This window comes from Zingiber officinale, unplaced genomic scaffold (assembly GCF_018446385.1).
Source record: "Zingiber officinale cultivar Zhangliang unplaced genomic scaffold, Zo_v1.1 ctg174, whole genome shotgun sequence".
Classification (NCBI taxonomy): Eukaryota; Viridiplantae; Streptophyta; class Magnoliopsida; order Zingiberales; family Zingiberaceae; genus Zingiber; species Zingiber officinale.
This window is the reverse complement of record NW_024589864.1, coordinates 169,725-186,269: the sequence shown is the minus strand read 5'-3', so window position 1 is coordinate 186,269 and position 16,545 is coordinate 169,725. Positions and strand designations below refer to the sequence as shown.

The following is a 16,545-nucleotide window of genomic DNA, read 5'->3' as shown; positions in this document are numbered from 1 at the left end:
AACGGATTCACATATCAATCCATTTACAAATGCATAATGATTTATTTCTTGTCTTTTAAACAAAAGACACATAAAAAAAAATCAATTAATTAATAAGCAATGTAAAAAACAAGTGAAATGTCGCTATTTTATGCAATTTTAAATTATTGTAGCTGATAATTAGGAATAAAATTCTAGCGAAATATATAATATAAAATATTTTCAAATTATTCCCTTTTTAATTATATATATATATATATATATAATTGCCATCTCCGGTCTCCTTCGTCTCCGCCTCCTCCTCCGCTCTCTCTCTCTCTATTTCTCTCTCTCTCCTCCCCCTCCTCCGCATTTCTTTTGTTTTCTTTTGCGACTTTTGAAAGCGACTAATTCACATTCCAAATCTTCTCCGAAGAGAAGAGAAGAAGAGTAACGCCAGATTGTAGCCGGAGATCGAAATGGAGCGAGATTTCCAAGAGGAAATGGGAATCCAGAGATCTGCGTATTGATTTGGATGCGCCCGCTACCCCGATCGGAATCGTCGTGGACCCGTGCGGATTGGTGGGAGAGAAAAGGGAGGTTTAGTTGAAGAGGAGAGCGGAAGCCGAAGAGTGTGAACGAGAGAGGGGGAGACGGAGAGGTAGCGGCGAAGTGATATGAAAGGGTACGGCGCCGGCGGGCTGTCGGCCGCCGCGCAACAGGCGGCGAAGAGGAGGTGGAAGGGACAGCCAGCGGCCGTGTTCGCGCTCGTATTCTTCTCGCTGCTCGTCCCCCTCGTGTTCCTCCTCGGCCTCCACAACCGCTTCCCTTCCGGTGCGTCATCCCGCCGGATCTCTCCTCGTAAAACCCTAATCGTTATTCGCAGATCTACTCGTAGCGAGGGGCTTCCTTACAGCTTCCGCATTTCGCGGCGGGACAGTATTCTTCCTGATCCAGCTCAGCTCGTGGTCGCGATTCGATTGTGGAAACGCGACGTTGAATATTTTACTTTTCAGCCGTTATTTTTATAAGTTTTGAATTTGAACATGTGGTTGGTGAGATTTCTTATTCCGCATCTGTCATTTTCTGCAGGATACTTAGCGGACGTTCGCTCCCAGCAGGTGAGGGGATTTGATATCTTGTAGTTCCCGATTGTGATTTGTTTATTTGATATCATTTTCTTTTGCATCAATGTCCAGGAAAGTAACTTTGACACTTACCACAATCTTGCTCGTGAACAAGAGCAGATCTCTTCAAAGGTTCTCTTGTACTGTTTATGACAATATCTCAAGTAACAATGATTTATATGCAGCTGCAGCTTCTTATATAATTTCATTGATCTGAACTCGATAGGTTGCTCAGTGGATGGTTCCTCACCTTGAAGAAGAATTTGCATCGACGTTTTCAAAGGTTAATTTTACATACTGTTATCAAATTTCTAATGACAATGTTCCTTCATCATTAACGACAACAAAGTATTTTGCTTTGCTTGCTTTGGTTGTTGATGTTCATATGTATCTTTGTATCATAAAATTGATGGATTGAGGAATTGAGATAAATAGGATAAATGGGAGTTGGATATGATAATTATCCTGTATATCATAAATTAATCTTTTGCATGGATCCATTGATCTTGTTATTACTAGAAAAATTAGCTGCATTCCTTTTGTAACTTTCCTTAATTTCTTTTCACATGTACGGTGCTGAGTGGTGACCCTGTTAAGATGTACGCCCGTTGTCATTTGATAATGGATATGCTTTTGATTATGGTAACTATCCTGTTTTATCCATAGGTTATCATTTAATTGGATTTAATCTACGATATCCTCTTTGAGTTGTTCAGTCAGTATACGGATGAGTGAATGCTGGAATTCAGACACATTCTGTATTAACTTTCTAAATAATCCTAATCCAGCTATTCTAAGGATGTATTGCTATGGTGACCAATGAGGTTACCTATTCTATTTGAATGATGAAAAGGATAAACAAAACAATGTTTTTTCCCAAGGCCTGAGTCATGGATAAATATCAGTTGATGCTTTTTCAGCCCTTCCAGTAATGGCTGTCTGTAAATTATAATCTCCACCAAAATCATTTAATCCTGCACTTTTCATTGATCATAGTAGGGGTCCTATTTCAATAATTAATTGAAAGACTACCTCTGCAAGCAGGGCGATTCTTTGCCTTTCATTATGAAATGTATTTCACACAAGTATGAAAAGGAAAAAAGAGGAAAATTACCAAAAAATAATCCCAATCAATTAGTACTAAACACCTACCATTTGTGAAAGAAACCAAAAATGAATTTGCATGATTGGAGGAAATCTTGTTGGATATAGACTTGGAGTCGACGATGAGGAATTGAGGATAGAGTTGGCCAAGCTCAAGAGTGACTAAGGAAAACAATTATTGTCATGTCAAGTCTTGGAATTGATATTGAGACTCAAGTCTATGGTAGCTCGACAATGATTGAGAAGAAGCTGAAGTCTGGTCTTGAGAAGAAGTGTTATCATGTTGAATCCATCTTCCTTTCTTCATTTACCATCATCACTGTCTTGATCTTCCTCTCTTCAATCACATACCCGATGAAGGTTGATTTGACAATGACTTCTCTATAACTGCAAGCAATCAGCTTCAAATGCCTCATTGTCCATTTCATTTCAGTTTTAAATGTAGTGTATAATTCTGTAATTTTTTTATCCAGGTGGGTCTAATGCGACATCAACCTGGGCTGTATTTCTAATGGGATCAATCTCATTTATTAATCATATTCTACTATTTTAAACAAGATATTTTACTATTTTATTTATGACCTTGGGGATCTAAAGATTATTTCAAGTATGTTATAAATCTTTTTTTTTACCTATTACACAATGTTTCAGTGAGCCTTACAATTCCCCTTTTGATATTCACTAAAATGATCCATGGCACTAGCGTCAAATTGACAACCTTACATATGATGTTAGGTAGCTAGTTTTGAATCATTATTCAAACCTTTTCCTTGATTCACATTGTTTATTTCTTTAATATCATTATCCTTTAAATCTTAGGGAATATAAGTATGCAAGCGTCCTACATTTGTATTTTTGATTCACATTGCTATAGCAATTTTGCTTTTCTTTTAATCCATAATCAATCTTGAAGGAACCTTTAAACTTGCAAATTGAACATGGGAGAACTATTGATTCACCCATGAATGAACAAATTTAATTTAAGGTTAATGAAATTTTGTCAATATTTCTTAAAAGGAAATTTAATTGCTTATTTATCAGGATGTCCCTAGTGTGTCGCCTCCTGCTGAGGAATTGAACATGAGGATCAAGAAAACTCTTAGTTCGCCCTCCGCATCACATTACAATAATTATAGCTCTCAGGCAACAACAGGCGATGAGATCAAATCAAAAGGTATATTTACATGTGAATTCTTTCTTACCAACACGTATGTTTTTTATATCTTTTAATTCATCCTTGACCATTGATTTGTAGGCCCTGTTAAGGGACATAGTGATGTCTCAAAAGAGCCTTCATCTCTGAATACTAAAGTAAGTCTTTGACACCTTGAACAATTCCAGAATTCTGTTCAAAATTTCTGTTTGGCGTACGATACTGAATATGTTATCAACGTGCAGTAAATCAGGATGATAATTACTTGTATGCCAAGTGAAGTGCTATTTTTCATAAATGTGTTGAATTTACTTATATCTCATGCTTTCGCCTGTATATTACTGATTTAGCTCTTTATGCTAGATGGTTTATATTTTTTACTTCTCTTTGATTGCCTAATCTAATTATTGTATTTGTTTTTTTCAGCCTGATGTAGAAGATCCGAAGTCAAGGCATGACACAGGTTTGAGTGTATATGAGACTGACAGATCTTGTGAACATGAATTTGGAAGCTATTGTCTTTGGGCTAGAAAAAATAGACGAGTTATGAAAGATTCTAATGTGAAGAGACTCAAGGATCAGCTTTTTGTGGCGAGAGCTTATTACCCTAGCATCGCAAAAATTAAAGGAAAGGAAACCCTAACTCGCGAATTGAAACAGAATATTCAGGATCATGAGCGCATTCTTACCGAAGCAGTTTCTGATCCTGATCTACCGCCACTGTAAGTATTCTTCTGATAACTATTGGAGCATATGAGCATCTTTGTTTGTTTCTTGATGAAATCAGAAAAACAACTCTTGAGATCTTTTGATTGTTTCAAAGATGACCATTGAATGTCCCACCCCTCTTACTTAAATAGGAGCCAGGTAATAACTAATCAAATGACCATTGAAAGATTCTTTTGATTGTTTGGTAAGAGATAGAATAACTAATCAAATGACTGATAGCACTAATAAAATATAGTATTTTGACATATGTTGTCCTTGTCTTTCTCACACATGAATAACAAAAAAAGAAAGGATAGCCCGGTGCATGAAGCTCCCGCCAAGTGAGGTCCTAGGGAAGGAACTATTATACGCAGTCTTACCCTGCTTTTTGCAAGATGTTATTTCTAGAATTCGAACCCGTGACCTTTTCGTCACAAAGCGCCAAGGCTTCCCTTCTTTCTCACACATGAATACCCAGCTTAAATTTAGTAATGTCTCATTAGAAGCGATCTCATGACTGAATGGTTAGTTTATGTGGTAATTAGGTTTCGGTTGGTTTTCCAGTTGTCTCCCCTTAGGAAGTTTCTACTGGTCACTGCCCCACCCTAGGTATTTTAAACAAAATGCGATCTCCACTTGGATGTAAAATAAACTCCATCACTTTTTCCCTTCACTTTTTTCTCCCACCCACCTGATATAACTCCATGGCTAGTTTTGATATATACAAATAGATTAGTACCATACTTTTTAGAACAAATGTTATATAGTAAGAAATTTTTTTGCCAATTCACAATAAAACAATATTTGAAGGACATCCTTAGAAAAATAAAATTATAACATGAAGAAATAAGTTAAATTTAACAGGTAAACTAGATAAAAACAGTTTGGTCTTATCTACAATATAGACTAAAATAATGATTGGCTTGTTTAGAAGTGAATATTATACTCTGTGAATCATCAACATTGTTAGACAATGCTAGTTCTAACTATTTGGTATATTATTTCACTCTCTCATGTTACTAATGTAAGATCGATTGCACGAGAGGGAGGAGGGGAGTGAATCACGTGTATTTTAAAAATTGTTTCTTTTCGACTTTTTAAAACTAAGTGCAAGTGCACAGCGGAATAAAACAGATTAAGTAAGAAAAGTGGAAATGAAAAATCGAAAACATCGACATGGTCGGTTACTTGGTTCGAAGCCTTTGACGACTTCTACTCCAAGACCCAAGCCCCTTAGATTTATCGATGGGAAATCCACTAAATTCTCTATCGGTAAACTCTAGCTAGAGTAATCAAATACAAGAATACGAAGAAGGACTATGTAACAAACCTACACTACCTTAGCAATAAAGTAAATAACTTTAATTAAATTGTTACCAACATAGAAATGTCGAAGTTGAATGCTCGTGTGTCGGTGTCGGTCTACCGGAAGCAGTTGGAAGTTGTAGATTAGTAGCACGACAGCGACACAGTGAAGTCAGAGTGGCAGAACGGTCGTATGAGCTCGTATGGAAGTTGTATTTTAGCCGCTGTCCGAACAGGGCTTTTAAGGAGTGTTGAAAGTGCCTCCAACCTCATCTGAGGCCCCTTCAATGCCAAATTTGATCTCACAAATTCCATCTTTTATCAACTCTAAAACCCTCGGTCTTTATCCACGCAAGGGCGCCTCCAAGCACTGCATCCCTGAAGTTTATCTATGCATTAGCGCCTTCACTGAGTCCATGGCGCCTCCGCGTAACTTCGAGACGTCTCAAACACTCATTTGAGGTGATTATTTGCAATTTAATCTTGCAAGTTCATGTTAGCCCAATAACAAAAATAAATAACCTGCAAAATAAAGTTAACACAAATAAAATGATTATTAATTAGATCTTGTCTTCTCAAGACTAGGATTCAGTCATGATCTCAGCTTAGACATCCGAAATGGCTCTAAACTGGACCGCGCTTATAGTCCCTTTGGGATTCGGTCTCCCTGGATTACTCTCTTCCAGTGACTTACCTTTACTTACCATTTGCGGTCACTTGACTTGCCTTTTGACCTATCAGTCTTTCTGGCAGTTGTCAGGTCCACAGATCCAACTGGACTTCAGTTGGTTGTTAGGTCCCGCAGACTGACTTCCTGCCAGATATCATGTTACACTTTGATCTATCTGGACTTCATGTCAGGCTTCAACTTGGTGTTAAGTCTTCTAGACCTGTCAATTCCTATACACTCGGTAAAAGTATCATATCATGCAGAATCTAACTTTAACCATTTATCGTTCATCAAAATTAAAGTTCAATTATTAGTGCTAACTGGCAATTGCACTAACAACTAATTCTATAAGCGTTTGTATACAAAGATTTTATGAATTGAGGTGGCGTAATTTTGGTGGATAAGAGATCAATATCAGCCTTGACTTGACATGTTTTCTAAACTTTTAAACTGCCAGTCCGTTAACTCTGTCAACATCTGTTAAAATACCCCAATCAGTCTAGTGGATCATGGATTTCATTGAAGCTGCCATCTCTAATTGTAGAGATCAGGGTATCAAGCAATATTTGTTCTAATGGAGGCAAGGGTGGATTGGAATTAGAGATACTTAGAGAAGAGAGACGGCTGGGGGGATGTCTAGGTTAGTGGGGACAAGGATGCAATGAGGACTTGGTTTGTTAGAAGAGCTTGGTGAATGATATTACAATGTTCCTGGAGTATTCGAAGGGCAGATTTGAGCAGACTAAATAAGGAGGATAAAGCCAATCTCATAGGGTAAAGAAATGGGGAAGATGGAGATGAAGCTGATTAAGCCTAATTTCACTGTATCCTTGCGTATATTTAAATAAGAAGAGTTACAAAAGGAAGGAGGCAGTTGAAAGAGTTAGTGAAGAGGGACTTTGAAGAAGGTGAGGAAGAGAACAGGGAAGGCAATGCAAGATAAATAAGGCGGTCCAAATAAAATATATTGATTTTGAAGTCCGAGTTAATATTATATTTATTTTTCTGTATCTTTCCAAATTATTCATATTAATATGTCCTAGTTAGACTTGCTATAATTATTTAGGTTGTAGAATCCTATATAAGGTGCCTGAATCTATTATTCAAGATATTATTCATATATTGAATGAAATTTTATACTTCTTCCTCTTGTCCTTTGTTGTAAAATCACCAACTGAGGCACATAACCTTGTGCTATGTCCAAGGATGTTGACCATGAACTCATTTTTCCCTATTGTCGTCGAAGTTTTACCCAAAAACTGGAGAAGAGATTTTGTAAATCTTTTAGCTTTTGAGGAAGAAGCTAAGTTCACGGCCTCAGCTTTTCGATTGTTGCTTACCTTCGCCAATGCCACCCAATTGTTTGTCGAGACATGTTGTCTGGAGGAAATATCTTCTTCCATTAGTGGAGAGTGTGGTGCTGATGGTGGGCATCTCAGATAGGCACGGAGAGGATTAGAATTTCATCAGGTGATTGGTTAATGTGGTAATTTGATGGCACTATCGGCTTCTTTAGTGTGGTTTTGCTTGTCCTCTCAATTAGCAGCATTTTTCTTCTCTGTGTGATCTTGGTGTGAATATCTTTGTGGAATGAATAATCGAATACCATGATTACCATACTTTCTCCGAGTGAATGAAATGAATGAGTACACCTCTTTCTTTCTTTGGATTCAAGCAAACATAGTTTTTCCTCTCTTTTCCTGTCCCCTTTCCCTTCCATTCAAGTAAACATGTCCGTTAACCAAGTATTCTAGTTAGCCGTTCTTCTGCTTGCCATCAAATAAATAATAATTGATTGGCTAAAATGGCATAAATTTGAAAGTTGACGGATATAGTTGAAGCAGAAAAAAAAGGTAAAAAGGACCCAAACAAAACTGGCACCATGTGTAGGGCTATTTTTGTTTCCTCTACTTGTTTATTTATGTTTTTGAAAAAAAAAAACTCAGGGATTGCCATTGGATTTGATATGGAATGATAATTAAGAGCTCATGCTCTTTCATTGGACAAAGAAACAAGCTTAATTCATAGTTTAGTTGATCTTCTGATGGGATGCTTCTGTTGTCATGAGAAATCAATGATTTTGAGAATAAATTGAGCCTCAAAACCAAGCTTGGCATCACAATGTTAATGCTTTATAGAGCATTTAACTAGATAGTAGAAAGTCAAATGATGAAAGTTAACTATTAGAACTTGAAGTAAAACATTTTGCAAATAGAATGATTGTGATGCTCTGTTGTTCTAATATATGGCTTGTATGGATTCACATGAAACCGAATATTCCATTTTTGTCTTTCATAAGATCAATCCATTGAAACTCTTATTAAAATATTACATTTCCTTCCTCTTTTTTTGTCACAAATGATTAACATGTTCTCTTTCCAGTGTAGGTAAGAAGATTTCAAATATGGACAAGATCATTGCAGAAGCCAAGTCGTGCCCCATTGATTGCACTAATATTGATAGGAAACTAAGACAGATACTTGATCTGACAGAAGATGAAGCTCAGTTCCATATGAAACAAAGTGCTTTTTTATATCAGCTTGGTGTCCAGACCATGTCCAAAACTTTTCATTGTCTTTTAATGAGATTGACAGTAGAGTTCTTTAAATCTCCTGCATCTATTATGGATCGTATATCTGTTTCTGAAATTGACAATCCAAGCTATCAACACTATCTTATATTCTCAAAAAATATACTAGCATTATCAGTCACTATCAACTCTACTGTATTGAATTCTGAGGTTTGACACTCTAATCCTGTTCTTCTATGATTCTCTGAAGACTTTTCTCATCAGTTTTAATGACTCCTCCCCTTTGTATTGCAGGAATCTGATAGAATGGTTTTCCATGTGCTAACCGATAAACAGAATTTTTACTCTATGAAACACTGGTTTGTCAGACACTCTTATGGAAATGCAACCATTGACATTCTGAATTTTGATGAGCTCAAGTCTAATCATATTTCCAACTTAGACTTGGGAGAGATGTCAATGTCAGAGGAGTTCCGCATCTCTAGTCACACTATTTCTCAACGAAGCCCATTGCAGATGGGAACTAAATATCTCTCCGTGTTTGGCCATTCCCACTTTCTTCTTGCTGATATGTTTAAAGATCTAAAGAAGGTAGTTCTTTTGGATGATGATGTGATTGTTCAAAAAGACATATCCTTTTTGTGGAATCTTGATTTGGGTGGCAAAGTAATTGGCGCTACTGAATTTTGTGGAGTAAAATTGGGTCATCTCAAGTCATATTTGGGCACCACTATGTATGACAGTAACGATTGTGCCTGGATGTCTGGCATAAACATAGTTGATTTGGAGAAATGGAGAGAACTTGATATTACTGGAGTTTATGAAAAGATTGTCAATCAGGTAATTGCCAAGGATTAGACGTTGTTATGTGTAAATATCAATAACTATTCCAGTTTCCATAGTCGATAAGAATTTTTACTGAACATCAGAGATTTTAGTTTCAAGTGATTCCTTGGTTACCTTTACACAATTCAGAATGTATATGCTTAATGTTTTTTTTTCTCTTTCATTGCCTATGGCAGTTGAAACAAGAAAATGAGGTACAATGGAGAGCTGCTGCACTTCCAGCAAATTTACTTGCATTTCACGGTCATATATATACTCTCGACAATACTTTAGTTCAGCAAGGGCTTGGCCATGATTATGAAGTCTCTGAAGACTCCTTAAAGAATGCAGCCGCTTTGCATTACAATGGCAACATGAAGCCTTGGCTTGATTTAGCCATTCCCAAGTACAAGATATACTGGAAGAAGTACCTTACACGAGATGAGCGATATATGGAAGAATGCAATGTCAACCCATAGCTTTAGTCGCAGACTCAAGTATTGGATTTGAATCGAAGAGGAGGAACCAAAACTTGCCTGCATTTTTGTCAATTTGCTGCTGAGCCATCAACTGATACTTCACTGTCAAGAGTCAACCAATAAGAATTGGAAAAGGAGTTTCTTCCATCTTCTGGTTCAGGAACACTCGGATGACGACGCGATGCAAGAAAAGCATCTGGTTTCTTCAATAATTCTTGACCTCAAAATTTACAGGGAAGTAAGCTGCAAGCATAGGTCTTGTAAAGCATGTTTCAGGTAAGATTGTGTTAGCCGGTTGCTTGTCATTCATTTGTCATATAGTCTGAAGTAGTAGGTTGGCACTTCTAAAATGGATTGTCGCCGAGTTTTGACCAATGCAGATCAATTCTTTTTCGCCCCCTATTGCTACGCTAACCCTTATTGCTTATTACCGTAATGAGGGTATATTTTGCCATCTCCCATTAGCAATTATTTGTTATTAGTGCTACACTAGCCAAGGTTTTCCATTCTTGACAAACTTAATGTCATTTTGTATTTAAAAGTTCTAGTATTTGTCTCAAACTTGCAATTTTGGACCTGCCACTCGTGTATCTGTTTCACTTGTAAATTACTTGCAGTTCGATGGATGGCATTCTTGAAGTTACTTAGCTTTCTTCGATAAGCTTCGTCGTCGTAAATTTCATGTTCGATATGCATGAATATTCTAACTAAAAACTAGTTTAATTAATCGATCAAATATAGAGATGATTTATAATACTTGTTCATAGAGATGTGCTTGGTTTTGATGTTTTGTTGTTCACTGTGAACAACTTAAAGGAGAGGAAGAGGTGTGAAACATTGTTGTTCACTGTGAACAACTTAAAGGAGAGGAAGAGGTGAAACATCACAAAATAGTAACCAAATAAAGCTGGAATCGATTGAATTAAAGCTAGATTATTAGATAAATCAACGAGCTCAAGTGAGATTTCTTGTTTTTTTTAAGAATATGCATTCAAGTTTCTTTTACAATAATAAAAAAAAATCAAGTCTAACTCAATCTTTTGTTTATGCTATAAAAAATTATGACTAATAATTCTTTTAGTTAGTGAAAAATATAAATATTTATTTTAAAAAAAAACCTCACTCTTTTATTTTTCATTCACCCGCAATCCTTTTCTGTATACTCAAGTTAATGGGGTGAGCGAATAGGATAGTTTGATTAAGTCAAGTCAAGAAACCTACTTTAGTTGGTGGTGGGGGTGGGCATGTTAAGTGATTTAAGCGTCTTAAGTTTTGCTTCCTTGGTGTACTGTTTAAAATTTGAGATTCGAATCTCGATAAAATTAAGATAAATATCTTTTTTATGTGTTAGTCATTATTCTAAAAATTAATAGTCGTCCATAATTTATCTTCTTCGTATTAGTCTTGGAACAAATCGACAAAAATATTGGAAATGAATGTATTTATCTTTTACCATCATTCACATTTTCAGAATAACATTCATTATTTCTATATATATTTAACAAATCGATGAACCTAACTATATTAATTTCTATTTATTACAATTAATGACTATTATTTTATGGTTGGGTTTAAATAAAAAGAAGAGATAATTATTTAATGTATTATTTTCTTCATATTTCTTTTAGTTTAATATTTTTTATCACTAAATAATTAATGATTTTTTCCTTTAGGCTTAAATAATAAATTACCACATATATATAATATAAAATCCAATTTTTAAATAAAAGAATTCTTTCATTTTTAAGAATTTCGCATGTGCGCGGAACACACGTTACACGCACGTGCTGATTAACCAGGAAAAGCATAATAAGCGTTACTTCAATAAGGAGGTTGCTATCGTCGACGAATCAAGTGTAGAGGGCCGGCAGGAGGCGGCCGACAGCGCCGCCGCAGATGATGGCGTTCTCCGGTACGTTGTACTCGTCCCTCAGCGACTCCTCCAGGTTTCCAATGCTGATGTAGAGCTGCTGCCCCAGGTAGCGCCGCTCCCACACCTCCGACCTCAGGTTCCACATCCCCACGTTGTCGAACGACGCCATGATCGCCGACCAAGACCCCGGGAACACCTGCACCGAGTGCTTGCTGACGGCGTCCATCAGGTTGTAGTGCTTCCTGCTCGCCTCCGACCACTTCCCTGGCCCCATCCTGCTCGAGGTTCGAGTTTGCCCTAAATCAGCGTCGCGCGCACCGCTTGTTCGGCGAAATGCCGCAGAGAAGGGGGGAACAAATGGAGGGTAGGACTCACCCTACGAGGAAGAAGGCGTAGCCGTCCAAGTGGTAGGCCTGCATGCTCTTCTCTGGATTCTCGAGGATGATCTCCACGAACGACCTGTGCTCGATCTTGATCACGTTGGGGGCGAGAGTGGTCGGGCTCGACGCCGGAGGCGGCGGCACGTCGCCGATCAGGTTGTACTTGAAGACTCCGTCGACGGAGAAGTACTCGGCGAGTTTAAGCGGCGTCGCGGAGTCGACGTGGGAGACGCCGTTGAGCGCGAAGCGCTTCTTGCTGGTGGCGGCGGCGGCGCGGGAGCTGGAGAGGCGGATGGTGCGGGCGATGTCGATGGAGCCGTAGTGGTAGGAGCCCTGAGGATTGGGGCGGGCGGCGCTGGCGGTGAGGTTCCACCGGAACGACCTCCATTGGTTGAGCGACCATGCCCAGCCGACGGGCGCCTTGGGGAGCGCCTCCGGCGCCGGCGGCGCCCCGTTGGAGCCCGCGTAGCGTACGATCGCCGTTGCGGTGAGCTCCTTCTTGAGGAACCTGGAGGATGCCACGACGTAGTAGTCGGCGGGGGCCTGGTCGGCCTCGACGAGCACCGAGAGGCACTGGCCGAGGTGGAGGTCGAGGGAGGCGTAGTCGTTCTGCACCGTGTGCGATCCCTCCATCTCCACCAGCTTCAAGACGTGGCCTTGGATGCGGAAGTTGAGGGAGGCCTTGGTGCCGGTGTTGCAGACTCTGTACCGGTACACTTTCCCGGCCTCCATCGTGAACAGGGGCGAGTCTCCCCTGTTCTTCCCGTTGATGAGGACGCCGACGGGAACCCCGATGCCGCGGCCGCCGTCGAGGGCGTTGGCGAGGCTCTTGTGATCCTTGGCGTACCAGTCGTTGATGAGGAAGGTGAAGTCATCGGCCGGGGGGTCGAACGGAACAGGGATGAGCAGGCGGCTGTTCACGCGGAGGCCGCCGAAGCCGCCGACAGCCTTCTGCATCCCCAGCGAGGGGAAGTAGTAGAAGCTACCGATCTGGTCCTTCACCTGAAAATGGTAAGTGAAGTTCTTCCCCGGCGCGATGGGGCAGTTGGTTCCGGCCACTCCATCCTGCCACGAGTTCTTCCTCTGCTGAATCCCGTTCCTGCAAATCAACGGCATTATCAAAACCACCATCAAAACCTGCAAAAGCTTCCATTTTTGTACCAGGAGAAGAGGAAGGGCTCGTCGAGCTCGTTGAAGACATTGATGACGATGTTGTTGTTGGTGGTGGAGTTGATGTTCGGGCCGGGGAACTGGCCGTCGACGAGGATCACTCGCTGGGGGACGCCCAACGGAGCAGCAGTGCCGTAGGAGACCTTCCACGTGAAGAAAAGGTACGGGTCCTCAGCGCCGACGGCCAAGAACAACGCTGCGGCGGCGATCAACAGGACAACAACAGAATTCCACATTCTCCTTCTTCCTTTTTTTTTTATCAACCAGGAAAATTTAAGAACAAGAGAGGTAATTTTTGGGGTAAATTAGAAGGGAGAATTTAGCGGGTGGCCATCGAAGATCTCCCAAGTCTGAGTGTGTCGCGATCGGAGGAGGGAGAGCTTCCATTTGAAGGAGCGAGGTGTTGGTGGTTTTATAGTCCATGGCATTGTTCATTGGACTGGTCTTGTGGGTGGTGGAGCTTGCCGATCGCCCCAACTTCGGGTGGTTCTCCTCTTCTTCCTCTTCTCATCTGTTTCTTCCTCCCCTCGATAGATCAACGGTTGTGATCGATTCCTCTTAGACTCATCGGTCGAGATCCCTTCGTGTTAGTACTAGGTCAAGACACCCCTAGTTCAGGGGAGAGGCGAAGGGAGTGTTTTGTAAAAGAATAAACTCTGAAGGAGTGAAGTAGGATTTTCCTCTTAAACCATTCCCTTCCTGGGGGCATTCCGTCGAATACTCTGCCGGCCTTCTTCAAGTTCAAACCATGGAACGGAAGCAGCCATCGCCGACCTCGACGGAGGCGAGAACGGAAATGGCTTGTGGGAAGTTTTAGGTCGACGCCCCATGCTCGCCTCCTCTCAGAGCAGCAGCGCCGCCCATGGAAGCCAGCAGGAAGCTCCACGGCCACCTCACCGTCACCGGCTCGTACGGGCACTCCCATCTCGTCTCCAAGGTACTCCTCTCCTACGCCCTCTCCCCGCCTCACCTTCCCCTCGCCCTCCGCCTCTTCGACCGAATCCAAGCGCCGAACACCTTCCTCTGGAACACCATGATCCGGGGTTTCGCGCAGAGCGACGCTCCCGGGACCGCCGTCGCCTTCTACGGTCGGATGCGGCGACAGGGCGTCCCGATCGATCACATGACCTTCCCTTTCGCACTCAAGGCCTGCGCAAGAGTCCCAGCTGCCGGGGAAGGGAGCCAGATACACGCCGATTGCCTCAAGTTCGGATTCCCTTCCGACATTTTCGTCTCCAATTCACTGATCCATATGTACTCGGCGTGCGGGGACGTGTCGCTCGCGAGCAAGGTGTTCGACGAAATGCCGGAGAGAAATTTGGTTTCCTGGAACTCACTGATTTGTGCGTGCAGCCAGCACGGTCGCCTGAGAGCCGCACTGCATCTGTTTGAATCGATGCGAATGCAGGGCATCAAGGCCGACAAGGTCACCATGGTGAAGGTTGTCTCTGCTTGTACTCACTTGGGAGCTTGGGACTTGGCTGAATCCATGGTCGAGTACATAAGAGAGAACGACATAGAGGTGGATGTCTATTTGGGAAATACTTTGATCGATTATTATGGTCGACGGGGGATGGTCGAACATGCTCGAAGGGTGTTTGAAGAAATGACGAACCATAACATAGTCACTCTAAATGCTATGATCACAACTTATGCTAAAGCCGGCGATTTAGTTTCCGCGAGAAGGATGTTCGACACTATTCCTGAGAGGGATTTGATATCTTGGAGTTCAATGATAACAGGGTACTCGCAAGCGAACCACTTTTCGAAAGCTTTATCACTCTTTCGGCAGATGCAGAAGGATAACATTCGACCGGATGAGGTTGTCATTGCTAGTGTTCTCTCTGCGTGTGCACATCTTGGTATGCTCGATCTAGGTAGGTGGCTTCATGACTACATGAGGAAGAACAATATAAGGGTTGATATCTATGCGGCGAACTCTCTTATTGATATGTATGCGAAATGTGGATCTATCATGGATGCATTCGAAGTCTTTAAGGGGATGGATAAAAGAGACACGATGTCATGGAATATAATTATGTTGGGACTTGCGACAAATGGCTATGCTGATAGAGTGCTGCGAGTATTTTCTGACATGTTGAGCGAAGGATTCCGGCCTGATGATGGCTCTTTTCTCGCTATCTTAGTTGCTTGTGCTCACAGTGGATTGGTTGAGAAAGGTCTCGAATACTTTGACTGCATGAAGAAAGATTTTGGGCTGGAACCGCAGATGAAACACTATGGATGTGTGGTCGGTCTTCTTAGTCGTTCCGGTGAATTGAACAAGGCATACAATTTCATCAAGGAAATGCCATTCACTCCTGATCCGATCGTTTGGAGAACATTGCTTGCAGCGTGCTGCACACACGGTAATGTGGATTTGGCTGAGATTGCTATGGAGAAGCTTAACGAATTGGATCCAAACAATAGTGGAAATTATGTTCTTTTGTCGAACACCTATGCCATGGCAAACCGATGGTGCGATGCAACTGATGTAAGAGGAAAGATGGAATGCAGTGAAGTGCAGAAGGTACCTGGTTGTAGCTCTATTGAAGTTATTAACTTGGCACATAAGCCGACTGCTACTGAGCTCCCTCGGGCGACTAAGCAAAAAGTTATTGCCTGAGTCGTTTTACGCAAAGTTATTGGCTCGAAAGATAAATGGTGTTTCAGTTTCTCTTCAAATTGCCGATGCTGACTTTGATTATGAGATGAAAGATAGCTTGGACAAGTTTCCATAGTGTAACGACGAGCAGAACATGACGATATAAGCCCAACGTAAGTCCACTCACAACTATGAAATGGCAACTCTAAGCAGGGCGGCTAGATCAAATTGGAAAGCTTGCCGTCTTAAATTGGCAGCTTCGACAATGATCACGTGTAGCCGAGAGATGAATTGACGGGAACGTTGGGAACAAGCAAATCATTTTTGGCCACTTATATAACCGATGTGATGAGGATTGGCTAGTAGGTTTTTGGAAGTTCTGACTTTAGAAGAATCTGCTATACTAAGCTGGTGTTATTTCCTTACCTGAAAGAACCTTTGGACTGGCTGAATCATTTATGAACCAAGCCAAGTTTCCAAGATTTTGGTGCATTATTTAAAGAAGAAATAAACACAGTTTTTCAGTAGCAGTTGATACACATCTTTGTTATGTCATTCTAAATTTATAAAAATAATAACACAATAACACATGATCAAGGTTACTGAATAATCAAGACAGAAGTGGAACATCAAAATTTTCATTCAAATAAAATAATAA

The 16,545-nt window shown here is 40.9% G+C and overlaps 3 protein-coding genes across 4 annotated transcripts; 2 read left to right on the top strand and 1 right to left on the bottom strand.

The window, feature by feature from the left end:
- The first annotated feature begins 262 nt into the window (after positions 1–262).
- Positions 263–10,420, top strand: LOC122036566 (probable galacturonosyltransferase 7). Of its 2 annotated transcripts, XM_042595924.1 has the most exons (10): positions 263–792; positions 1,051–1,079; positions 1,158–1,217; positions 1,312–1,368; positions 3,231–3,363; positions 3,445–3,500; positions 3,769–4,064; positions 8,408–8,765; positions 8,850–9,395; positions 9,578–10,420. In XM_042595924.1, exons 1-10 carry the CDS (start codon positions 636–638, stop codon positions 9,857–9,859), a joined length of 1,974 nt encoding a protein of 657 aa, XP_042451858.1. In that variant the 5' UTR covers positions 263–635; the 3' UTR covers positions 9,860–10,420. The 2 variants fall into 2 exon arrangements, with proteins under 2 accessions (XP_042451858.1, XP_042451859.1); XM_042595925.1 differs by lacking the exons at positions 263–792; positions 1,051–1,079; positions 1,158–1,217; positions 1,312–1,368 and adding an exon at positions 1,646–1,727.
- Positions 10,421–11,575: 1,155 nt separating this feature from the next.
- Positions 11,576–13,518, bottom strand: LOC122036553 (L-ascorbate oxidase homolog). Its single transcript, XM_042595904.1, has 3 exons — positions 13,274–13,518; positions 12,108–13,211; positions 11,576–12,007 (listed from the first exon to the last, which is right to left on the bottom strand). Exons 1-3 carry the CDS (start codon positions 13,516–13,518, stop codon positions 11,710–11,712), a joined length of 1,647 nt encoding a protein of 548 aa, XP_042451838.1. The 3' UTR covers positions 11,576–11,709.
- A 242-nt stretch (positions 13,519–13,760) lies between these two features.
- On the top strand, positions 13,761–16,481 carry LOC122036552 (pentatricopeptide repeat-containing protein At2g22410, mitochondrial-like). The gene has a single exon (XM_042595903.1). It carries the CDS (start codon positions 14,145–14,147, stop codon positions 15,906–15,908), a length of 1,764 nt encoding a protein of 587 aa, XP_042451837.1. The 5' UTR covers positions 13,761–14,144; the 3' UTR covers positions 15,909–16,481.
- Positions 16,482–16,545: the final 64 nt, after the last annotated feature.